The sequence below is a fragment of the Lissotriton helveticus genome, chromosome 4_2, assembly GCF_964261635.1.
Source record: "Lissotriton helveticus chromosome 4_2, aLisHel1.1, whole genome shotgun sequence".
In the NCBI taxonomy this organism is placed as follows: domain Eukaryota; kingdom Metazoa; phylum Chordata; class Amphibia; order Caudata; family Salamandridae; genus Lissotriton; species Lissotriton helveticus.
This window is the reverse complement of record NC_136064.1, coordinates 2,689,489-2,715,515: the sequence shown is the minus strand read 5'-3', so window position 1 is coordinate 2,715,515 and position 26,027 is coordinate 2,689,489. Positions and strand designations below refer to the sequence as shown.

The following is a 26,027-nucleotide window of genomic DNA, read 5'->3' as shown; positions in this document are numbered from 1 at the left end:
TGAGGAATACAGAGAACAGAGGCCTTTTATATGCTCTCAGGGTTACAAACTTCAGCATACAAGTATGGGGCAGTCCTAGCTTTTGCAAGCATGCAAAATACCTAACATTCCTTCTTACACAAGCCGGACAAACCCATAATAAAAGGACCACAACCCATATCATAACCAGACCATAAAAGAAGGAACAGAAAACAGATAAAGGGTGTGTGTGTGCATACCAAACTCTACAATGTCCTGTGCTTTGATCCTCAATCTTGATCAGCTAAAGGGCAGGAACTGGTTTAACAAGGTCAGCTTCAGGCAACAGGGTCAGTTCACTCAGGTCAAACAGGAGTCAGCACAAACTCAAGCTAAGGTCTACATGTCCTTAAAAGACTTGTTTCAGCCACAATCATGGCCTATGTGAGGGCAACTAGTGAAGTTGTGCACACTAGGGAATGTGTCTGCATCCCTGTGAATTGAGGCACTCCTCGAGGTTCAATGAAGACTCCAAAGTTGGTCAAAAGATAGTCTTTATTTATTCTTGATCATTGGGTGATTATTCGCTTAATATTGTTTACATATCAGCGCGTTAGAGTCATAATATTAAACTTTAATGGAACTCCGATGCATTTCGGGCATATCCTGCCCTTTTTCGAGGAGTTACTGAAAAAACGAAGAAGATATAGACAAAACGGTTAGATGGTGGGAATGTTAAACGGTGATATCGGTGATGTTAGAAAGGGCATGCGATGTGCTCGTCGTTTAAAAATGAAAGTCGGAACAAAAATCGGGAGAAAAACTACTTAGCGTGTGTTAGTTTGATGGTGGTTAGGGAGTGATAGGATTACTATGCGGGCTACGTGATATGTGGCTTGTGTCCTATACTTATGATTCTCGAAACGGTGTGGAGGGCGGTCGGGCTAAAAAGAAAGAAAACGGTGATAACGAGTGTTAGGAATGAAGCGGTTTAGATTAGAATATAAAGGTGAAGGCTTGCGGTGAACGCGAAGTGGGTTAGGAAAACTTACTTCGTGATGTTAGCGTTGATGTCTTAAAACAAAATCGATGTTCGGGACACGAGTATTCGTGGTGTGGTGGGGTGAAAATCACCGCGTTTAATGGGAGTGGTAATAGAAGATGGACTAAGTGTTTAGGTAGAAGGAGAGGTGAAATTAGACACAAAAGGTGGACAAACATTGAGGCCATGTTGGTAAGGGATCGGGTTGAAAGTTGAGAAACAGAGTAAGTGAGCAATGCAAAAAAATACAAAAAATACAAAAGTATGCAGCTATCATGTCGATGACATTAAAAAACATACTACAAATATTATTAGAGATGACAACTGAATTCAGTACGATCATTAAGTCCGTATGGCTTCAGTGATTGAAGGCGGTATATCCATTCCATTTCTCGTTGTAGAAGAAACTTGCGATTATCTCTACCTTCAATTTTGGTGATGGTTTCAAGGACGATGAGTTTTAATTGAGCAACAGTGTGTTGAAATTCTGCAAAATGTAAAGCTACACTGGATTTGTCATTCTTGGTACGGATGTTTGATTTGTGCTCATTAATGCGTATTTTAATTTTTCTCTCAGTTTTGCCTACGTAGATCTTTCCGCAGGGACACTTAATGGCATAAATAAGGTTCATGGAATCACAGGATGCATCAACGTTGAGTTTGATGGAATGTCCTTTCATGGGATGGGTGATGTTGTTGCCCTTGATGATGCAATTACAATTGTTGCAATTCATGCATGGACGGGTTCCTTTATGTGTTTTGGGAATGTCCGGTTTTTTTGTGAGTATTTCTTTGATGTTATTACTGCGGGTGTAAGCGAATAGAGGTTGAGTCTTGAAAATGTCCCTGAAGTCAGGTTCCATTTGAAGAATGGGCCAGTGTCTTAAGATGATTTTCTTAAAGATGGTGCTCGAGGTAGAAAATTTAGATACTAAGACAATTCGTTGGTCCTGTGGTTTGGTGATTTTTGTCAGGGTGTCTTGTCGGTTGATAGTTTCAGTACGTGAGATGGCGTCTTTGAGGATATGTTCAGGGTAACCTCTTTCTACGAATCGGTCGTACATTTCTTTGGTTCTGGTTTTGAGTGTCAGTTCATCAGATACTATACGTTTCACTCGCAGCATTTGCGAGTATGGTAGATGTCTCTTGAGAGAACCCTGGTGAAAGCTGGTGTAGTGTAGAGAATTGTTTCGATCCGTAGATTTTCGATACAGGTCGGTGACGAGTCCGTGTTCTGTTATCTGGATATTGACGTCCAGAAAGGGAAGGTTGGTTTCACTTATCTGCCAGGTAAATTATATCCTTTCGTCCTTGGTGTTCAGTGAAGTTAAAGCATTTTGTAGAGAGTCTTTTGAGTCAGTCCAGATTATGAGAAGATCGTCAATATACCTGATGTATAGTTTGATTCTGTCATTTAGATCTTTGTTGCCATAAATATGTGTGTCTTCAAAATTTTGCATGTAAATGTTTGCGTATGTGGGAGCCGCACAATTTCCCATAGCCATGCCGGACAGTTGGAGGTACCAGTGGTTGTCATGTTGAAAGTAACTATGGTATAAAGTATATACCATAAGTTCCATCAGAAATTCTTGTATAGGTCTGTCAATCTGGCTTTGAAGGATAGCTTTTTCAAGTGCTTCAATGCCTCCCTGGTGGGGAATGGAGGTATACAAGGAGCTGACGTCAGCTGTGCATAATACTAGAGTTTCTGCCTTGTCGATGTTGATTTCCGAAAGTTTCAATAGTAATGCTGTAGTGTCTTTGATATAGCTTTTCATTTGGGTGACCAGAGGTTGTAAATATCGATCTATGAATTTTCCCACCGGTTCGTGTAAAGATCCCTTGGTGGACACGATGGGCCTGAAGGGCGGATCGTTGAGGTTTTTGTGGATTTTTGGAGACATCTGAATTGACGGGCTTCTGGGATGTTAGCGTAAGAGGTAGTTTTTAGTGCGAAGTTCAATGGTGCCTGCGTCATAAGCCTTTGTTACTATAGTTTGTAAAGTGGTTTGAAATTCCCTCGTTGGGTTGTTGTCTAATTGCATGTACATGGACACATCGTTGATGTGTTCATTGAGTTTCTTGTTGTACATATCGGTGTTCAAGATTACTAAGGCTCCGCCTTTATCAGCCTTAATGCATTTAATGTCTGGGTTGTTGGCCAGGCTTTTTAATGTATCTTTGTCTTTTTGTGTGGTGTTGTTGTGCTTTGTGGGTTTTTTTTAATTGATTTTCGATAAATCGTTTCTGACCAGATTTTCGAATAGATCGATGCACTTGTGACTACATGGTGCTTGGTAAACACTGGTTGGTTTCAGGCCTTTAAGTTGGTCTTGTTTTTCTTCTGTTTTGGGAGGTAGCACATTATCGAAGAAATGGCGTAATTTGAGTTTACGTATGAATTTAAATGTGCTGCCTTCCAGTTCCAATAAGTTGGTTTTTGCAGTCGGTATGAACGACGTGCCTTTTTCAAGTAGTTGCATTTGGTGCGATGATAGGGTGGTATTTGAGATGTTGATCACTAAGGGTTTTTTTTGGGTTTCAGGTCTTTCCTGGTTACGGTACTCCGTGTGGTTGGTGGGCTCTTTTCTTTTTCTTTTCTTTTGGCTCCTCCTGAGTCTTCCGTTTCTTGCTGGCCTAATTCTAAAAAATGAACCGGGGTAGGTTGTTGTCCCTCTTTTGAGGTGGTCGCTTGGTTGGAGGGTTGCTGATCTGTTTTAGATGTAGTGACGGTTTGTGTGGTGGTTTTTCTGGGTTGACGATACGATGAATCGCTTCCAGATGATGAGGTATCTGTCTGAGTATTGTACGGTTTGTTTCTGCGTCTTTGGGCGTATACGTCGGCCCAAGTGTACACTTCATCCAACTTATAATCCATAGTAGCTCTCCTGAATTTTCTTACTTTACGTTCGTTTATTTCCTTGCTGTGTTTGTCGAGTAGCGAGTTGATGTCTGCTAGGGTTTTAGGGAGTTCGTCGGATGTTAGTAACTCTGTTAGTTCGTTTTCTATATCTTTGATTTCTTTGTCGAGTTCTTTGAGGATACCGGATAGTTCTTCTACTATGAGTAGAATTAGATCCAAGCTACATTTATTAAGGATACCATTCCATTTTTCTTTAAAGGCTTTAGAATGTTTACAAAGGGAGGGCTTAAGAGCTATCCGTAGGCCACTTGGGATTCTGAGGGCTCTGTGGTACTTCAATAGCGTGCTTGCGTGGAGCTAATGGTTGATATGGCGTTTAGATAAGTATAACAGTTGTTTGATGCATTGCTCTTTATTGCGTCCAGCGGGGGTTTGGGTAATATCTTCTTCAATTAATGAATAAATGCGTTGTCTCTCTTCATCGCTGTAAGCGAGAATATTGGCTCTTGCTTACCACTCCCATTAAACGCGGTGATTTTCACCCCACCACACCACGAATACTCGTGTCCCGAACATCGATTTCGTTTTAAGACATCAACGCTAACATCACGAAGTAAGTTTTCCTTACCCACTTCGCGTTCACCGCAAGCCTTCACCTTTATATTCTAATCTAAACCGCTTCATTCCTAACACTCGTTATCACCGTTTTCTTTCTTTTTAGCCCGACCGCCCTCCACACCGTTTCGAGAATCGTAAGTATAGGACACAAGCCACATATCACGTAGCCCGCATAGTAATCCTATCACTCCCTAACCACCATCAAACTAACACACGCTAAATAGTTTTTCTCCCGATTTTTGTTCCGACTTTCATTTTTAAACGACGAGCACATCGCATGCCCTTTCTAACATCACCGATATCACCGTTTAACATTCCCACCATCTAACCGTTTTGTCTATATCTTCTTTGTTTTTTCAGTAACTCCTCGAAAAAGGGCAGGATATGCCCGAAATGCATCGGAGTTCCATTAAAGTTTAATATTATGACTCTAACGCGCTGATATGTAAGCAATATTAAGCGAATAATCACCCAATGATCAAGAATAAATAAAGACTATCTTTTGACCAACTTTGGAGTCTTCATTGAACCCCGAGGAGTGCCTCAATTCACAGGGATGCACACACATTCCCTAGTGTGCACAACTTCACTAGTATTCTAAAGGCGTTACAGGACGGAAACGCCACCTGCGAGAGCACCCCAACTGTTTACATTCAAACCTACAGTTTTCCAACTTACAACAACCTGTCCGCAGTGCACCCTCCAACTCTAATCTTTCATCATTACTTTCATCCGCCCACACAAGGGTAGCACGCCCTGACCATGCAATTTGATGAAATCAGCAAATCAACTGAAGCAAGAGCCAATATTCTCGCTTACAGCGATGAAGAGAGACAACGCATTTATTCATTAATCGAAGAAGATATTAACCAAACCCCCGCTGGACTGTTATACTTATCTAAACGCCATATCAACCAAAAGCTCCAAGCAAGCACGCTATTGAAGTACCACAGAGCCCTCAGAATCCCACGTGGCCTACGGATAGCTCTTAAGCCCTCCCTTTGTAAAAATTCTAAAGCCTTTAAAGAAAAATGGAATGGTATCCTTAATAAATGTAGCTTGGATCTAATTCTACTCATAGTAGAAGAACTATCCGGTATCCTCAAAGAACTCGACAAAGAAATCAAAGATATAGAAAACGAACTAACAGAGTTACTAACATCCGACGAACTCACTAAAACCCTAGCAGACATCAACTCGCTACTCGACAAACACAGCAAGGAAATAAACGAACACAAAGTAAGAAAATTCAGGAGAGATACTATGTATGTATGTATGTATGTATTTAATGCTTGTTAAGCGCGGCTGTCACCCAGAGGGTATCCTGGCGCTGAGATCATTTCAACCATCCGGTGTATGCTTTAGACTACTCTTGGAAAAAGATATGTTTTGAGATCCCTTTTAAAAGAGACCAGATCTTGTCTACTCCTCAGCGTCAGAGGTAGAGTGTTCCACATTGTGGCGGCTGTGAAGCTAAAAGCACGACCGCCCATTCTCACTCTGTTTATCCTAGGAATTCTCACTAGGAACGCCGAGGCGGATCTCAAAGGTCTGGCGGCCTGGTACCACGAGAAGAGATTTTGCAGTGGTATTGGTCCTTGACCATGCAGAGCTCCAAAGACCAGACATAGAGCCTTATAAGAGATCCTCTGCTGGACCGGTAGCCAATGAAGGTCAGCCAAAGCTCCAGAAGAAGAAGCCGAGCGTGGGAGGGACAAAGCTAATTTAGCCGCCATATTTTGGATCCTTTGTAACTTGAGGATTAGGGTCTTTGGGGCTCCTAGAAGTAGTGCGTTGCAGTAGTCCAACCTACTGAGAATGGTACTACGCACTACTTCTGCTCTAGCTTCCCGAGGAAGAAGCTGCAATATCTTCCGAAGAGCACGGAGCAGACCCATACAAGTCCCTACAGTCCTATTCACCGAGGCATCAAGTTGTAAATTTGATTCGAACACGACTCCCAAATTGCGAGCCGATTCTGCGGCCTCCACCGAGCCTGGTATGGAAGTAGGCCAAAAGCCTTCCGGCAGGGTACGAGGGAGTCGGTCTAAGGAGCAGTGCAATATCTCCGTCTTCGACCCATTGAATTGGAGTGAGTTGACTTGCAACCACTCTGCTGTGGCCGACATACACTGGTGAAAAGCGTCCCTCGAAACCACCTCAGAACCCTCAAAGGAAAAAATCAATTGTGTGTCATCGGCATAATCGATGACTTGTATGCCGAATGACTTTATTAGTTGTATCAGGGGTTTGAGGTACAGATTAAAAAGAATCGGGCTTATCGCAGAACCCTGGGGACACCTTGATTCACCTGTCGTATGGCAGAACGGAAAGGTGGTAACGCCACAGCCTGTTGTCTATTGCCGAGATATGATGTTAACCAGGATAGGGCCAAGCCGGTTATTCCCGCATTTCGAAGGCGGCCCAGTAAGACCTCATGGTTCACCGTGTCGAACGCGGCCGACATGTCAAGCAGCACTAAAAATGCTGACTTGCCCCTGTCGACACGCGTTCGCAGATCGTTCAACACGGTGACCAGAGCAGTCTCAGTGCCATGGGCCGGTCTGAAGCCAAATTGGGCTGCGTCCAGGCAGAAGTAGGTTTCCAGGAAGTTGGCCAAGGCTCTCGTAACCCACTTCTCCAAGATTTTTATCGCGAATGGCAAGAGCGAAATAGGCCTATAATTGGCTGGGCAGAGGGGGTCCAAGGTAGCCTTTTTTAACAAAGGTGTTACGATTGCCAACTTCCAACTGTCTGGAACTGATGCAGTAGCCAACGATTGGCAACAGATTAAGTGTAGCGGGGAAAACAACTCGCCTTGAAAGGCCTTCCAAATCTTATGCGGCATAGGGTCTAGGGGCGAGCCTGAGGATACACAATTGGCCAGTGCACAAAACTCCTCCAGTGAGGGAACAGGGAAACTTGGCAACTGATAAGTCCTCTCCTTATTCTTACTCTCTTCGGATACCGAATGACCAATGGATACCGAAGGAGGAAGCAAAGATGGTGCATGCTGTCTGGAGGCTTCTAGTCCCTTCAGAATATTCCTAATTTTGTCTTCAAAAGCAAGGGCTAAGGAGTCGCAAAGCTCCTGAGACACATGGGTAGAAGGTGCAGCACATGAGGGATTGGATAAGCTCTTTACCAGTTTGAACAAAGTCTGCGATTTATTAGGTGCTTTTGCCAAGGTATCTTCCAAAAACCTTGCTTTAGCATTCCTTAGCTGGAGCTTATATTCCAACAGAATAGCTTTATAGGCAGCCCTGTCCTGCTCCGTGTACCCTCTCCTCCATGTGCGTTCCGCCTGTTTACAGCGAAGCTTGGACTGGCCAAGTTTCTCAGTGAACCAGGCGTTAGTCCCTCTGGGTCTATCCCTCACTTTCTGTAGAGGTGCCACCTCGTCCAGTGATGTCAAAATTTGCTGACAGAGGGCAGTGTAGCTCTTATCCACACTGTCCTCCATCCTAAAAGTTCCAGACAGCAGCATAGGTCGACACGTCTCCTTTAAAAGGCGGGTCCATTGTCGATTAAATTTAGTGGTCCCCGGGTTGTTCGGTTTTATTAGAACATGCTGGGATATAGTAAAAAGGATCAGTGAATGGTCGGTCCAGCATTGGTCTAAGATTTCTTCCACTATGACTAATTCCCTCTCCGCAAATACCAAGTCCAGTATATGCCCCTTCGTGTGAGTAGATGATAGAACCAGTTGTTCAAGTTGAATATTACCACACGCTTGGCAAAGTTCTCTATAGGCTAGGTCTTGAGGGCCAGAGGGCCAAAGATTAAAATCGCCCAAAACCAGGAACTTGGAGTGGGAATTTGAAAGGTCATAGATCAGATCGACCAGAGACTGAAGGGCCGCTGTAGTTGACGAAGGTGGCCTATAGCATAAAAGGCCGGCCATCAGCGTGCCTCCTTGAGCGGTGACAGAAAAGCCCATGAGCTCAAATCCCTGTACTTCCTTTACTGCAAGCTGCAGGAGAGAGATTGAGTCTTTAAAGATACATTCGACTCCACCTCCTCTCCCGGAGCCTCGAGGAATATGTCTTATAAGGTATCCTGGTGGGCACGCCCAACCGAGTTCTACCTCACAGTCTGCCGTGATCCAGGTCTCGATCACAAATAGTATGTCCAGGTGGGAGGATTCTATTACCAAGGCAATTTCGGCATGATGTTTGACGAGGGAGCGGACATTCAAGAGTCCGCACGAGAGAATCTGATGTTGTTCTCCCCCCGTATTGTAGGCAGTTGATACCTGTAAGTCCGTTTGTGCGCCCGATGGATAAGAGGTATCCGAAAACGGCGCTCCGGACGCGTCCGGGACGCGAACGGGCGCAAACGGGCTTACCTCTGGCGCACCTCCGGCGCGTCTACGGCGCGTCCGCTGCGAGCATCCGCTGCGCATCTGTCGACACATGCCTATTTATATTATTACGCCGCCCGGGCTTCCGGCTACTAGAGCTTCTAGCTCCACCTAATATGGCGCCTAAAGTGTCCCAAGCGTCAGCCCCTACCTAAGATGGCGGTCGGAGTAGCACCACCAGGAACCCAGGAGCCCCTCTATCTAAGCCCCGCTAAATGCGGGTGAAAAACTATTATAATGCAGGTAAGCCTCGCTATGCCCCCGCGTTGCAGGTCAGAAGGTTTAACAAAAATTACAGTAACGCGAATATAAACAAAACAAACGGCGCGATTAAAAGCAAAGTGCCAAGATTAACGAGTGCAAAATTTTAAAAGATCAGCAGCAGTATCCGGCAATTCGCGCAGTGGTAGAGGATCTATAGCGCTTACCAATGGAGCAGCTTTAATAAGCTCTCCAGTGCCCGGGCTTCCGGCTACTAGAGCCTCTAGCCCCACCTAATATGGCGTCTAAAGTGTCCCAAGCGTCAGCCCCCACCTAAGATGGCGGTCGGAGTAGCACCACCAGGAACCCAGGAGCCCCTCTATCTAAGCCCCGCTAAATGCGGGTGAAAAACTATTATAGTGCAGGAAAGCCTCGCTATGCCCCCGCGTTGCAGGTCAGAAGGTTTAACAAAAATTACAGTAACGCGAATATAAACAAAACAAACGGCGCGATTAAAAGCAAAGTGCCAAGATTAACGAGTGCAAAATTTTAAAAGATCAGCAGCAGTATCCGGCAATACGCGCAGTGGTAGAGGATCTATAGCGCTTACCAATGGAGCAGCTTAAATAAGCTCTCCAGTGCCCGGGCTTCCGGCTACTAGAGCCTCTAGCCCCACCTAATATGGCGTCTAAAGTGTCCCAAGCGTCAGCCCCCACCTAAGATGGCGGTCGGAGTAGCACCACCAGGAACCCAGGAGCCCCTCTATCTAAGCCCCGCTAAATGCGGGTGAAAAACTATTATAGTGCAGGTAAGCCTCGCTATGCCCCCGCGTTGCAGGTCAGAAGGTTTAACAAAAATTACAGTAACGCGAATATAAACAAAACAAACGGCGCGATTAAAGATGGATTATAAGGTGGATGAAGTGTACACTTGGGCCGACGTATACGCCCAAAGACGCAGAAACAAACCGTACAATACTCAGACAGATACCTCATCATCTGGAAGCGATTCATCGTATCGTCAACCCAGAAAAACCACCACACAAACCGTCACTACATCTAAAACAGATCAGCAACCCTCCAACCAAGCGACCACCTCAAAAGAGGGACAACAACCTACCCCGGTTCATTTTTTAGAATTAGGCCAGCAAGAAACGGAAGACTCAGGAGGATCCAAAAGAAAAGAAAAAGAAAAGAGCCCACCAACCACACGGAGTACAGTAACCAAGAAAGACCTGAAACCCCAAAAAAACCCTTAGTCATCAACATCTCAAATACCACCCTTTCATCACACCAAATGCAACTACTTGAAAAAGGCACGTCGTTCATACCGACTGCAAAAACCAACTTATTGGAACTGGAAGGCAGCACATTTAAATTCATACGTAAACTCAAATTACGCCATTTCTTCGATAATGTGCTACCTCCCAAAACAGAAGAAAAACAAGACCAACTTAAAGGCCTGAAACTAACCAGTGTTTACCAAGCACCATGTAGTCACAAGTGCATCGATCTATTCGAAAATCTGGTCAGAAACGATTTATCGAAAATCAATTTTAAAAAACCCACTAAGCACGACAACACCACACAAAAAGACAAAGATACATTAAAAAGCCTGGCCAACAACCCAGACATTAAATGCATTAAGGCTGATAAAGGCGGAGCCTTAGTAATCTTGAACACCGATATGTACAACAAGAAACTCAATGAACACATCAACGATGTGTCCATGTACATGCAATTAGACAACAACCCAACGAGGGAATTTCAAACCACTTTACAAACTATAGTAACAAAGGCTTATGACGCAGGCACCATTGAACTTCGCACTAAAAACTACCTCTTACGCGAACATCCCAGAAGCCCGTCAATTCAGATGTCTCCAAAAATCCACAAAAACCTCAACGATCCGCCCTTCAGGCCCATCGTGTCCACCAAGGGATCTTTACACGAACCGGTAGGAAAATTCATAGATCGATATTTACAACCTCTGGTCACCCAAATGAAACGCTATATCAAAGACACTACAGCATTACTATTGAAACTTTCGGAAATCAACATCGACAAGGCAGAAACTCTAGTATTATGCACAGCTGACGTCAGCTCCTCGTATACCTCCATTCCCCACCAGGGAGGCATTGAAGCACTTGAAAAAGCTATCCTTCAAAGCCAGATTGACAGACCTACACAAGAATATCTGATGGAACTTATGGTATATACTTTATACCATAGTTACTTTCAACATGACAACCACTGGTACCTCCAACTGTCCGGCATGGCTATGGGAAATTGTGCGGCTCCCACATACGCAAACATTTACATGCAAAATTTTGAAGACACACATATTTATGGCAACAAAGATCTAAATGACAGAATCAAACTATACATCAGGTATATTGACGATCTTCTCATAATCTGGACTGACTCAAAAGACTCTCTACAAAATGCTTTAACTTCACTGAACACCAAGGATGAAAGGATAAAATTTACCTGGCAGATAAGTGAAACCAACCTTCCCTTTCTGGACGTCAATATCCAGATAACAGAACACGGACTCGTCACCGACCTGTATCGAAAATCTACGGATCGAAACAATTCTCTACACTACACCAGCTTTCACCAGGGTTCTCTCAAGAGACATCTACCATACTCGCAAATTCTGCGAGTGAAATGTGTAGTATCTGATGAACTGACACTCAAAACCAGAACCAAAGAAATGTACGACCGATTCGTAGAAAGAGGTTACCCTGAACATATCCTCAAAGACGCCATCTCACGTACTGAAACTATCAACCGACAAGACACCCTGACAAAAATCACCAAACCACAGGACCAACGAATTGTCTTAGTATCTAAATTTTCTACCTCGAGCACCATCTTTAAGAAAATCATCTTAAGACACTGGCCCATTCTTCAAATGGAACCTGACTTCAGGGACATTTTCAAGACTCAACCTCTATTCGCTTACACCCGCAGTAATAACATCAAAGAAATACTCACAAAAAAACCAGACATTCCCAAAACACATAAAGGAACCCGTCCATGCATGAATTGCAACAATTGTAATTGCATCATCAAGGGCAACAACATCACCCATCCCATGAAAGGACATTCCATCAAACTCAACGTTGACGCATCCTGTGATTCCATGAACCTTATTTATGCCATTAAGTGTCCCTGCGGAAAGATCTACGTAGGCAAAACTGAGAGAAAAATTAAAATACGCATTAATGAGCACAAATCAAACATCCGTACCAAGAATGACAAATCCAGTGTAGCTTTACATTTTGTAGAATTTCAACACACTGTTGCTCAATTAAAATTCATCGTCCTTGAAACCATCACCAAAATTGAAGGTAGAGATAATCGCAAGTTTCTTCTACAACGAGAAATGGAATGGATATACCGCCTTCAATCACTGAAGCCATACGGACTTAATGATCGTACTGAATTCAGTTGTTATCTCTAATAATATTTGTAGTATGTTTTTTAATGTCATCGACATGATAGCTGCATACTTTTGTATTTTTTGTATTTTTTTGCATTGCTCACTTACTCTGTTTCTCAACTTTCAACCCGATCCCTTACCAACATGGCCTCAATGTTTGTCCACCTTTTGTGTCTAATTTCACCTCTCCTTCTACCTAAACACTTAGTCCATCTTCTATTACCACTCCCATTAAACGCGGTGATTTTCACCCCACCACACCACGAATACTCGTGTCCCGAACATCGATTTCGTTTTAAGACATCAACGCTAACATCACGAAGTAAGTTTTCCTAACCCACTTCGCGTTCACCGCAAGCCTTCACCTTTATATTCTAATCTAAACCGCTTCATTCCTAACACTCGTTATCACCGTTTTCTTTCTTTTTAGCCCGACCGCCCTCCACACCGTTTCGAGAATCGTAAGTATAGGACACAAGCCACATATCACGTAGCCCGCATAGTAATCCTATCACTCCCTAACCACCATCAAACTAACACACGCTAAATAGCTTTTCTCCCGATTTTTGTTCCGTCTTTCATTTTTAAACGACGAGCACATCGCATGCCCTTTCTAACATCACCGATATCACCGTTTAACATTCCCACCATCTAACCGTTTTGTCTATATCTTCTTCGTTTTTTCAGTAACTCCTCGAAAAAGGGCAGGATATGCCCGAAATGCATCGAAGTTCCATTAAAGTTTAATATTATGACTAACGCGCTGATATGTAAACAATATTAAGCGAATAATCACCCAATGATCAAGAATAAATAAAGACTATCTTTTGACCAACTTTGGAGTCTTCATTGAACCCCGAGGAGTGCCTCAATTCACAGGGATGCACACACATTCCCTAGTGTGCACAACTTCACTAGTATTCCAAAGGCGTTACAGGACGGAAACGCCACCTGCGAGAGCACCCCAACTGTTTACATTCAACCCTACAGTTTTCCAACTTACAACAACCTGTCCGCAGTGCACCCTCCAACTCTAATCTATGTGAGGGCAACCACAAAATGCCTGCTATACACAAAATGGAACCCACGGGTTCAGAATTCACAGAACCTCACCTGGGGATATTCTAAGGTAAGGGATCTATCACTAACGTGTCTCTTTCAGATGTACCATTATAAATACAGGATCACAAGTTCCAGAATGCAGAGCACAATGGACTTCTTTTTATGTGTGATATTAGACAACTTAGTCTTTGCTCTTTCTTGGCCAGCCCGTTCTTTGTGAAACAGAAGTCCACAGCATCTGAAATGCTTTTCTTTTGTATAAGTAGTAAGTCTTTTTAATAGGTTTGTTGGATGTGGCAGTGTAGACCTTTGTGTGTGTTAGTGAGTGCTGTATTGTACGCCTTCAGTGCCCATGGTGGGTGTCAACAGTTAGTCCTACTTCTATGTCTGTGGCTGTCCCAGTTTGGTTCTGCAAATATAGGCACTTTACTCAAATGTCACCCCCACACCTCTTAAAGAAAAAAAAACAACTGTAAAAGACACATGATTGACTCCTATAGACCGATCTCCCTGCTAAATGCTGATTATAAGAGCTTTATGAGCATTCTAGTAGGAAGGTTAGCCAAAATTACCTCACAATTGATAAATACTGATCAGAAGGGCTTTATTCCCAAAAGATACATCCAGGAATTGACACAACAGTTGTTAGGCAATATAGATCTTGCCACAGCTCGATCTGAACCCTTGGCTGTAGTGGCATTGGATGCAGCCAAGGCGTTTGACAGAGTCTGTTGGGTTTATCTTTGGGAGGTTTTGAGGGTTATGGGGTTCGGGCCTATTTGTATTCAAAGTCTGGTGAATTGTTATCAGGGGGCTTCTGCTAAAATCTTAATAAATGGGGTTTTAACCTCTATCTTCGATATCCTCTGAGGGACGCAACAGGGTTGCCCCTTTCCCCTTTGCTTTTTAACATATATATATAGAACCCCTGGCCCAAGGCATTAGGGCAGACAAATTGATCACCCCTTTTGGATTCCATCAGTACAGCAGAAAGGTTGCCCTGTATGCAGATGATCTGCTATTATATATGGTTGATCCAGCTGTAATAATACCCAGGGTCAAAACCTTGTTATTAGAATTTGGAGCATACTCAGGATATCTAGTTAACACCTGTAAAACAGGTAGATAACTGGGAGGGTAATGTAAGCCAAGAATTAAAATACCTAGGTATCACAATTATTAAAGAGATTTAGAAAATCCTGCAGGGTAACCTCAATAGAATCACAAAAGAAGTTAGCCGAATTTTGGCCAGGTGGAGAAACCTCCCGTTAACAATATATGGAAGGGTTAACCAGGTTAAAATGGTCCTACTTCCTAAGCTGACGTATCTTTTTAATGCCATCCCCCTTACTTTTCCAAAATCGGGTATTAGTAAAATCCAAAGTAAGATTACGAGTTTTATCTGGGCATATAAAGGGGCTAGATTGGATTGGAAGAAACTAAGGCATAGGCTGATCAAAGAGTGGCTGGCTCTTCCAGATTTAAAGTGGTATTGTTTTGCCTTTCAATTTAAAATATCCGGATGATGCTCTCGAAACCAGACAAATCAACTTGGAACAGGCTGTTAGCAGAAATGATAAGGCAGGAGGGTGGAGAAGGCTTTTTATATAAATTCGGAGCACCAGATATTTTTTAAAAGTTTGATTGAAAGTGCTTAAGAATGCTCTTAGTGTATGGTATAAGGTTAGAACCAGTTGGGGAATAGGGTAATTTTCGGACTTTGGCCCAAAACTGGGATTCCCCCGGTACTCCGGAGTTCCTTAAAGATCGTCTTGCAATACCAATTAAAAGAGCAGGTATCACCATCTGGTCAGATCTGGTGTCCTCGGAGGGGGTGCACCCATGGGAGGCTTTCAGAGCAAGGATTGGAGACGGCCTCTCCAGATTTAAATATATATAACTGGTTTCGTGGTTTGCAGCTGAGCAGAGAGAACTTCAGGGGCTATGGGAGGTTGAGTGCCCCCTTCAAGATATCAACCTTAAATGTAAGTAAATCTCAAAATGGTATAAAATGTTGGTTGAGGCAGAGGATAAGGAACTCCCAATCTCAACTAATATATGGAATCAAGTATCCCTTGAATGCAATATTGGAGACCTCTACGAACCATCTCTGAAGCTGTTGTATAAGTATATTAAGCCGGAAAATGGTAAGAAAAATCACTTCTATGTCATTAATAGACTATTCTACACTCCTGCCAGGATTTCAAAGTTCGCCCCTCTTTCAGATCCCAGATGTCCAAGATTTTACCATACCAAGGCCAACGATCTACATATCTTTTTTGAGTGTCCCAGACTCTCTTCCTTATGGAGGGGGATTGAGGAAGCTTTAAGCGGGATATTCAGAGAGAAAATCTGTGTAAATATATCCATGGTGTTTTTTGGTGATGACGGTACATGGAGTAAGAAATTTAGACAATCGCACAGAGGCCTATTGTTGTATTTAATTAGAATAGTACAAAGGGAAATATGTCTAAAGTGGAGAGATCCCTTGCCTCCTAAATTCCAAGATTGGATTAAATCTGCTTCCGTAATGGCCAGACTGGATCAGAGTAATGTCAACGACAACAGGTTAAATATCTGGCAGGCTTTTACAGAGTGGGGTAGAGGCCTGGGTTTTGTGTAAATCTCGATGGTCCTATGATTACACCAAGCCACCAACAAAGGGGCTGGTCCGGTTTGGGATCGAAGCGAATGGAGTGTCTGCGGGGCGCATAGGATGGGAAAGTGGCTAAGAATTGCAGACGCTTTTGGTGAGATGAGAACAAAAAAAAAAGACATGATTTGTTAATCTGATTCGAGAATGTGTCAGAGACCACAATAAGGAGGTCCATCAGGTTCGCAAATCCGAAGCAAACAGTCATCAAAAAAGCAACATGGTGGGTGACGTGAGGTATGGCGTCATTTTGGAGTGCTTTGGAAACCCTAACTGGCAAATGTATGTTGTTTTATGCATTTGATCCAGAACCACAAATCAGATGCAACTATTTTTCTGTGAATATACATATGTGCATATCTATCTATATTTCTATATACAACTCCTCACAGCTAGCGACCAGCGAGTAAACGTGGCCCAATAGTAAGTGGTGTGTGGCCCATTAATATGTTTTTGTAGTTTATAAATACACCAATTCACACATATTTTACAACAGTGCAAATGCTATAATCCTAGTACAGGGTAACTAGCTCGAGAAATCACTGATTTACTGCCTGGGAGGTTTCATGTTTTTAGCACTTCATACTGAAAAGTCAACCCTATTTAAATGAGACGATCTCAGTGCAGCAATGTAACCCCTTATTCGCTGCCTCGGGAAAATGCCTTTGTACCGAACCAGCTCAGGTAAAATCAGCACAGCAGTAAGCATGTAGGCATATCAGGCTAGATTAACTGTTACTGTTGCTGTCTAACTGTTCAACAGCACAGAATACAGTAATGTTTGCATCCCCTCCTCCACCCGTCCGCATGGACAGTGCTCCCGGGTAAATTCACTGGAAGGCTGCCTGCCCAGAGGAAGTTGTAAAAGTCACATACTTCACTATTCGTTGTTTCCCTCTGTCCCCTGCGTCACCCCGCCCTCCCAAGATGAAAGGAAGCGGACATTTGTTTAGAGCTTGTAAATTCCGAATCAATTGGCCTGCGTCCCTGAATGTGAAAGGGGCTCGATAAGATCTGCTTGTAGGCCTTTGTCTGGAGTGTGCTGTGTTTTAACACCTCAATACAGTTCAGGGAGCCTCTTCTACTGCAAGCTGTCCCGGTGGCTCAGATCAAACCCAGGATAGCCAGATCAGAGGGATTTTAAAACAAAACAACAACAAAAAACTCCCCAATCCACTTAGAAGGGCTCTCAAAGGCTCAAGGGCCAGGTCTGGTGAGATGCCACCCTAATTACAGCAGATACAGTGCAAGGGCAGCAGATGCCGTCTTTAGTATTCAGCTGACTGCAAGCCTTGTTTTTTTTTACGTTATAACTGTGCACGTGAATGCAAGCAGCTGCTTTCTATGAATATTCCAATTAACAGCACTCTCGTGCCTCTGAGAGATGGCTGTGCATTTATATACACGGTAAATATATAGATACACAGTGGAGCCTATCTACAAAGGCATTTTGGAGCACATACAATAAATAGTACTCCTGTAATACTGTTTTACATACTATCATATGCCTCGGTCAATTGGCCTCAATCATCTAAAATGGGAATCTTCAGGGAATATTCGAACAGAATATCCTAGAATATAAAGGACCGTGTCCAATAGGAGCTGCGACGAATAGGAAGTTGCATGTTCTGGGACAGCTGAAAGAGTACATACCAGAGTACTCCTTACAGTACTTATAAATAATTGTGTCTCCAGTGTATCTGAAATAGTAGAACTTCTATTCTACCGAGTAACGTGCACGTTCGCACTAGTTGCAGCGTAACCCAGTTTGGACCATTTTTGAAATATGCTTTGCTGACAAGCCATATTGTATTACCATTTTTCACTGGGGCAAAATGAAGCACACTGATTTTGCATCCCTTCTGATACCCGAGTAGCAGGTAAAGGGGCAGACTATTTAAACTACTGGTCATCTACAAAGTGTAACTACATCATCTGTCACGGTTTCCTATATATCAAGCCCTTGATATAAGCATCTACCTACCAAGTATGGTCGAGAACAGGTTTCGCGCAAAACCCGTTGACTAGTCTACTGCTTACACAAACAGTAAAAGCCCGACGAACCTGAGGATCTCTTTTTCGCAAAGGCGCAGAACGTTATGTAATATGATCCGGCGATTATGAAATACCGCAGGTGGGCGCAATCTTCCAATGGAAGACTAAAGTGAAATCGGGAAAGCGTTTAAATAACATGTTTAGCATCCATTCAGCGCTAGGATTGAAAGAACACGGGGAAGGGGGGGGGGGGGCATTGTTTAATTGAGCACACCGTAGGTATGTAATTAAAGTTCTGGTTACACGGAGATATAACAATGCATTAATGAATACGTCGGTAATTTGTGACCAGCAATGATAGCTTTCTTCCATAAAATGGAAATATTGCCTGCAGAAAAGGAGGAAAAGAGAAAAATTGTGTTTTAAAAGCATATAATAATACCTTTCTGGTGGTCACCTGCCCACAATTTTTTTTAAAACAAATGATATAATTTTTTTCCTGAAATAGGCAAAACAAGGACCAGAGAAAAATACCGCGTCGTCTACACAGATCACCAGCGGCAGGAGCTCGAGAAGGAGTTCCTTTCGAACAGATACATCACCATCAGGAGGAAGTCGGAGCTGGCCGCCTTTTTGGGGCTCTCGGACCGACAGGTCGGTATACATGGGCATTACTAGCGGTTGTGCCTCGGTACTTCCCAGGCTTCATACGTGGGAAGCAGGCGGGAAGGCAGCTTGGTGCTATTGCAACTTAAGTGGAAGTAACACCCAGGTGACGGGACGAGCTCATTTGCTCAATCTGTGGAGGAATGAGGGTCAGAGGGCGAAGAATTGTGCAAGATCAATAAAAAGCCACGGGAAAGCAGATTTTGTGCGCCGAGTATATGCTCACTGCTGACATGGGCATAGGGCCTCGTTTCAGGAAGCATGGCAGCCAGGTCGAGTAAACATTAATCTCCAATTCAGAAAGCCTCAAAACAAACACTAAGCCACATGAGTGACCGACGCTCTTTACTCGTGGCATTATATTAACATATGTAACAATATTACCTATTAATTAGCCAAATTAAAACCGATACCGAACTATGTTTGTATTTTTTTTTTTTAGAGTTGACTAATATGGTAGCAAACATATCTTTAAATAAACACAAAAACATGCAGGCTGAGTAAATGAGTTGTCCGGTATCTAATCATGTCTATGGACATAGTTGAGAATGAGTATGAAAAAGGTTTTATTTCGATAAAAACATATCTTAAAAGCATGAGCATAAAATCATCACTTTACATTAACACATCAAAACTAATCACATTACAAGAGAATAAAAGCTATTTACACATACAAGTAAAAGCTAAAATTAAAAATGTTCTCTGAGCCTTTTAGATCTAATGGACCAGGCCCATCTAAAAAAATGTTGCCAGTCCACATACATACAACAATCGAGTGTCAGATTTAAGAATGCGCAGCGCTACAGAATGGTCTCTAGTACCCAACTCTCTACACAATGGCTTAAGCCAGTGATTCCTAGGTGCTTTGTATGCCGGGCATGCAAACAAAATATGTGCCATTGACTCTATTCCTTTGTCACAATTGGGGCAGGAAAGACATGTTTGGAAAGGGACTTTCCAACGGGCGGTCAATTCCCGTATTGGTAATGTACCAATCCTGAATTGGAAATACAACGCCCTATCAGAGAACTTATGGTAGGGCTCACTAAGTGTTACATCCTTGATCCTCAGAAAGTCATTAGTTATTCTTCCTAATTTGGGATCAGAGTTACGCTTATTAAATACCCAGCTCCAGTAAAGCTTCTTTAACACTGCTTTCGGAGGGGCAGATTTGTTCTCCCATGCCTCGTGAAGACCCAGATCACACAAAAGGGATTTGACATCTTTGAGCCACTTAATTTTATGCCATCCCATCATAGACATCACGTCCGACAGACCTTCCGCATACTTAGCTAACTCTGGCACTCGCCATAACCGAGCCCATAATAGAAGTGGACGGAGTTTTGCCAGGTCATTTATCGAGTGACAACCCAGATCCAATAACAATGGGACCATAGGAGTGCTCTGAGGAAGTGACATTAGATCTTTAAAAAATCTATTTTCAGATTTAAACAGCTGCTCCATATTACTTAAGCCCCAGAGTTCGGCCCCATATAGGGCCGAGCTTACTCCTCTAGCCTTATATATTTCAATTACTGGGCCGATGTGTCTAGTTGATGAGGAGCGTTGTTCCTTCCCCACTACCCTTTTGTGACCTAGGAACATTTTCTGCATATGAGGGTTCCACTTCATTGAATCCGAAATTCGTATTCCAAGATAATGGAATACCATAACCCTTTCTAGTAATACAGAGTTCATTACTGGGGGTCTCCCAAGCTTTTTTTGGCGGATTCAGTACCAAATACTTGGTCTTATCTGTATTTATCACAAGCCCTCTCAGGGTACAGAAGGACTGGAAGCTATCTAAGAGGCTCTGAAGGCCAGCCGGGGATTTGGAAATAAGGAGGGTATCATCGGCGAACAGGAGAGTTGAAATTCGCTCGCCCACCAGGGATGGTGCATCAGATGGAATTTTCAGCAAATGCTCCACCACGCCGTTCACATAGAGTGAGAACAGAGTGGGAGCAAGAACACATCCCTGGCGGATGCCCCAGTTCACCGGAATTCTGTTAGTCTTCTGCCCCTGAGGGCCCCACCTCACTTGAGCAAAATTGCCATAGTGGAGCCTCACTAATAGTGACAGAATATTTGATGGAATCCCCATTTCAGTCAGTACTCCCCATAAGCGTTCTCGAGGCACCAGGTCAAAGGCAGTCTTTAGATCAGTGAATGCGAGGTAAAGACTGCCTTTTCCTATGAGAACCGCTTTCCAGTAAATAAGTAACAACCTGAAAGCCTGCTCTATTGTCCCGGTTCCAGATCTAAAACCTGCTTGGTAATCCGAGAGAATTTTATTTTCCTCTGCCCATTGTAGGATTCTCTCCAATATCACTTTCCCAACAACCTTCTGGGTAGAATCGATGAGGCTAATTGGGCGATAATTGGCAGGGTCGCCCCTATCTCCCTTTTTGACGATCGGGACAACCTCTTCCCCCTTCCACAATTCAGGAATAGGAGCCCCATTATCGATGGCGTTTAATAGATTGGAAATAAGCTTTGCCCATTTATGAGGGTCGAGGCGAAGAAGGTCACCTGGAATACCGTCAGGCCCTGCTGCTTTATGAGGTACAATGCCCTTGATCGCATTTTCCACTTCTTTGTCTGTAAATGGAAGGCTATTGAGATCCCCCGGGATTAACAAGAAGCTATAAGAGGTAGGCTCATTTTGACCACCTTGGGAACAAGAGTACAGTTTAAAGAAATGGTCACACCATGTTTGACTTGCTACATTGCAAGTTATCAGGTCATTATCAGGTCTGTTCTTAGTTCTTATAATATTCCAAAAGCGGCCAGCATCTCTCCCAAGGCTAGCCTCTTTAAGTGACTGCCAATACTGGTCTTCCCACTCTTTTTTTGCTTCAAGGACAGTCCGCTTATATTCTTTCCTAGCCAACTGGATACAACCTTGAGACTTGCTCTTAACTGCCTTTATTAATGCAGATTTCTTGTGGCGGCACTTTGTTGTATACCACCCCTCTTTGCCATTAGATCTACCAGGCTCTCTCTGTGCAACACCTTTATTTTGGGACAAAAATAGATGACCCAATGCTTCAACGGTCTCCTGAAAAATATCTGTGACCCTAGATAGGCCACGTTAATCTATGTGGGTTGTATGTAACTTGGTCTGTGCTGCTAGGACGATGGTCCCAATATTCTCAACTTTCCCCTCGTCCAAAGCAACTTTGCGCCATTTCAAGCGCCTACCACAATATGAAGGGCGCACTTCTAGGGTCGACTTTGATGCAAATGGTATTACAGAACCGTGCGCATCCTGCCACAAGGGGTGTAGGCTCAGGGAAAGCAGATTATGATCACTATCGATGGTTGGAAGGACTGCCATATCCTGCATGAAGCGCCAAAGCTTAAGATCAAGGAGAATATAATCAATCCTTGTCGAATGATTTACCGTTATACGTATGTGCCCCAGACGGATCTGAAAGAGTTATGCCATTTGCTGCTCTTAGGCCGAATTCCATAACAAGCGTATTCAACTGTATAGCCCGTTGCGACCACCTCTGTATCGGTTGGATTACAAGTGTGGGTATACCCCTCCTGGTATCGTCCTCGGCAGTATCTAAAATGTCTTCCGCTGCAAGGGGCTCAAATGTACAATTGAAGTCCCCTGCAACAAGGACATACGTACTCTGGCTACATCGCCTTAGTTCATCTTCCAGAAGTGCAACTATAGGGGATGGAGTACCACCTTTGGTGCCACGAGCATATATGTTGAATATCTCCATAGTTCTCCCTCTCCGTGAAGCACTTAGTGAAATCCTTAAGATGTCTGGCGAATTACATTGTATTTGTTTGAAGCTGCATCCCAGCGAGATGCTCACCCATATTAGAAGCCCGCCTGAAGGACTGCCTCTCCCTAAACGGGGGGATATTGCTGGTAAAAAGAAGGTGGTATAACCCACTTTATGGTGGGGCACCAGGCTCCATGTCTCCTGAAAAATACAGATTGTATAGGACTCGACCAGGGCATTCCAGTCTGGCAAATCTAATTTCCTGGAGATATCCGCTATGTTCGAGGACAATATCTTTATAGGAGGATCAGCCACAACTAAATTCTCTGGTGTATATGGTGGCACTGGAAGTGGGCTGTCTACTGTCCCAGTAAGATCTACTAGCTGGTGTGACAATATAACTTCCTGGTGGCTGGCATTGTTCCCCATCCTAAGGGGTTGGTCTAGCAGGATCGGACTCCTTCCTTGACCCTGGGTGCCACTCATTTCAGTCATAGTAGCAACCCCCCGCGATTCACCCTCTCTGTTAGTGCTTCCACAGCTCCTATGTAAAGTTGATGGTTCTGACACTAGCCTAAAATTACAGCTATCATTATTTCTGAAAGCACTATCAGGAGTTCCGAGGATCCATTGTTTTTCAGCAGGTGCCCTGCTGCCAATTGACAAAGTCCCAGCAGCGACATTAGATGACAAAACAAGGGGATAAGAGTCTCCTTGTCAATATCTGCAATCTAACCCACAAGAAGAAAAACTTCTGTTCGAGGCGGGTACCGTGTGTGCGGGATAATTAATGAAAATAGACCCGCCGCAGGCCCTCCCCACAGGTGGATAGTAGGGGTTCTGAATATGCTTGGGATCGGCGAATTGTAAGTGGAAGTGGCGCAAATCATGGATGCCAATTCCACTGCAATTATGGTCGACCTGTTGGTTGCAAATAAACCTCGGAACACGGGCATCCCTGAAATTTACAAGGATGCAATCCCCAGGGGTATCTTTGGTCCTACTGCCAACCCAATTTACCCTTCTGACAAAAAGAACCCGGCCATCAAACTGGCTTGGAAGTGGTCTATTCCTATTTAGCCAGTGGGTGGTTTTATTTTTCAGTTCATGATAAGATTCAAATTTCCCAGGCTTTAGCTGTGGTACTCCAGTTAACACCACTACGTATGGCTGGCATTCGGGCGGTAAGCTAATATGATTTAAGTTCTGATTATCTGGCATTACCAACCCAGGCTTTTGCTTTAACCTCAGGTGGTCGCTACAGTGCCCAATTATTTCGCTTGGGCTGTGCTCTTTTTCCCGGCCATGTGTGGAGGAGCCACGTGTAGATTCTTTTGCCCCTTTGGGCGAGGTTAGGATCGTAGGTTTCTTGCCAGACTTGGAGCTATTGATCGGGGTATCTATTGCTATACGATCCGCTCCAGATGGAGGCCCAGAAACTACAGCAATACTTGATGAGTCTGAGTCAGGTATGGATGTAAGGTCTACCAGAGTTTTTTTTATAGAAACACAGTCGTCCTGTTTATTTCTCGACTGCAACTTAATTAATGTTTTGAGGGAAAAAAAGTTATCAAGGGTGGCTTGCTCAAATCGGTCCAATCTCTCCGACAATACCTTTACCCTCTCTAGTATTTGCAATATAAGTGATTTCGCAATTTGTTCTATATGAGCGATAAGAGGGGTCTGGGATATGGCACCTGTGGCAGCAAGTGGTTTTGAGCAGGAAGTTGCCGACACAGGTACGCTACCCAGGACAGAGCTGCCAACGAGTAATTCAGCTGCTGGTTGAAAAGATATAGATTCTACTACCCCCCTTGGCCAATTATCTTTCCTGTTACATTTAGTTTCTTAGATTTGAACTTTTTGGAAGTTAATGGACGCACCCCCTTCCGGCCACTTGTGACTCTTTTCCTTTTGTAGGCAGCTAGTCTAGGCCCTGCACTATGTGTAGACTCTGAGTGCGCTAAAATGCCCTGGGGTGGCGGGGTATTTATGGTAAGTGTATGCTCCATATGTGGGGGTATCCTCTGTGGTGGAATTGGGGAGTCCGTATGTGTTATTTGACCTTGTGCAGTGGGCCTCTCTGAGTTCACCCCCGTGCTCCCTGGGCTAGTTGGTGCATTACCCAGCTGGACGCCTTCAATATGCTCCTGGATGGATGTATGATTTAACCACTACTCCCTAAACCACGAATTCCTTAGCCACGATGGCTAAACAACGATAAATCCCAAACCACTACTTTTTTTATGACGAGTTCCTAAACCACGAACAAATATTTACATTGCTCATTACACATTGACAACATATTTTTCTTTTAAATCATAATGTTTGATTTTTTTTAATTAGAATTCTAAGAATAGATTATTTAAAACATTGTATTTGTGGGGGGAGACCCCTCACACCCCCTATCTTCCCTTTTTGGCTGAGACTCGAGCATTTCTATTAGCGCTGTGCCTCCAAACCTTGCTACAAAGCTGGCAGGATGAAAGCTGACTGCATGACCCTGTGCTCCTCAGAGCCCGCCTGCCTGACGGCTGCAGTGCTGAGTGAATCACGCCAGGGGTCAATGACCTTTTCAGGTCAGGGGGTGCAAAGGGGAGTGATGTACCATGCATAGTGTTTCTCTGGAGCAAGGAGTTTTGGGAATGTGGAATGTCAGGCCTTAGCAGTCTTAGTTCGTTCGTTGTTTAGAATAGTCGTGGTTCTGGAAGTCGTTGTTAAGGATTGTTCATGGTTCGGTCTTCGTGATTCAGGTAACTCGTAATTAAAACTTCGTGGTTAAGGTTGTTTCCCTCCTGGATATTAGCCGGAGAGAGAGCCAACGATAGTGGCCCCAGCAAGGAACGCTTGCGATTTAATGGTTCGATAGAAAGGCACCGCTTGTGGTTCCGTGAATTCTGAACCCGTTCCATAAAAGTCATGGGTTCGTTACGAATTTGATATTAGCGAACCGTAACTAGTTAGTGCGGCAAGTATGAGTGTTTTCATCATGTTAGACCGATGGATTCACTATGTATTTAGGGATTTCGTTCTGAACCCTTGGGTTCCATTTTGTGTATGTCAGCCATTTTGTGGTTGCCCTCACATAGGCCGTTGACTGTGGCTGAACAAGTCTTTTAAGTACATGTACACCTTAGCTCCAGTTCGTGCTGACTCCTGTTTGACCTGAGTGAACTGACCCTGTTGCCTGAAGCTGACCTTGTTAAACCAGTTCCTGCCCTTTAGCTGATCAAGATTAAGGATCAGAGCACAGGACATCGTAAAGTTTTATTGCACACAAATATGCCTTATCCTACTCTCACCTGTTTCTGCTCCTTTCTTTATGGGCTATTTATGATTGGATTGTGGCCTTTTTTATTATGGGTTCGTTGAACAAGTTACTTACCTTCGGTAACGATATATCTGTAAGAAAC

The 26,027-nt window shown here is 43.7% G+C and overlaps 1 protein-coding gene and 1 long non-coding RNA gene across 2 annotated transcripts in view; one reads left to right on the top strand and one right to left on the bottom strand.

Annotated features, from left to right (window-relative positions):
* LOC144752172 (uncharacterized) overlaps window positions 1-26,027 on the bottom strand; it is a 993,171-nt gene that overhangs the window by 635,358 nt on the left and 331,786 nt on the right. The gene's annotated exons all lie outside the window — the stretch shown is intronic.
* The window catches only part of LOC144752170 (homeobox protein CDX-4-like), a 396,907-nt gene that overhangs the window by 169,227 nt on the left and 201,653 nt on the right, over window positions 1-26,027 (top strand). The window contains exon 2 of the mRNA XM_078640099.1: window positions 18,711-18,856. Within this exon, the coding sequence (XP_078496225.1) occupies window positions 18,711-18,856 (146 nt within the window). The remainder of the gene's footprint in view (window positions 1-18,710; window positions 18,857-26,027) is intronic.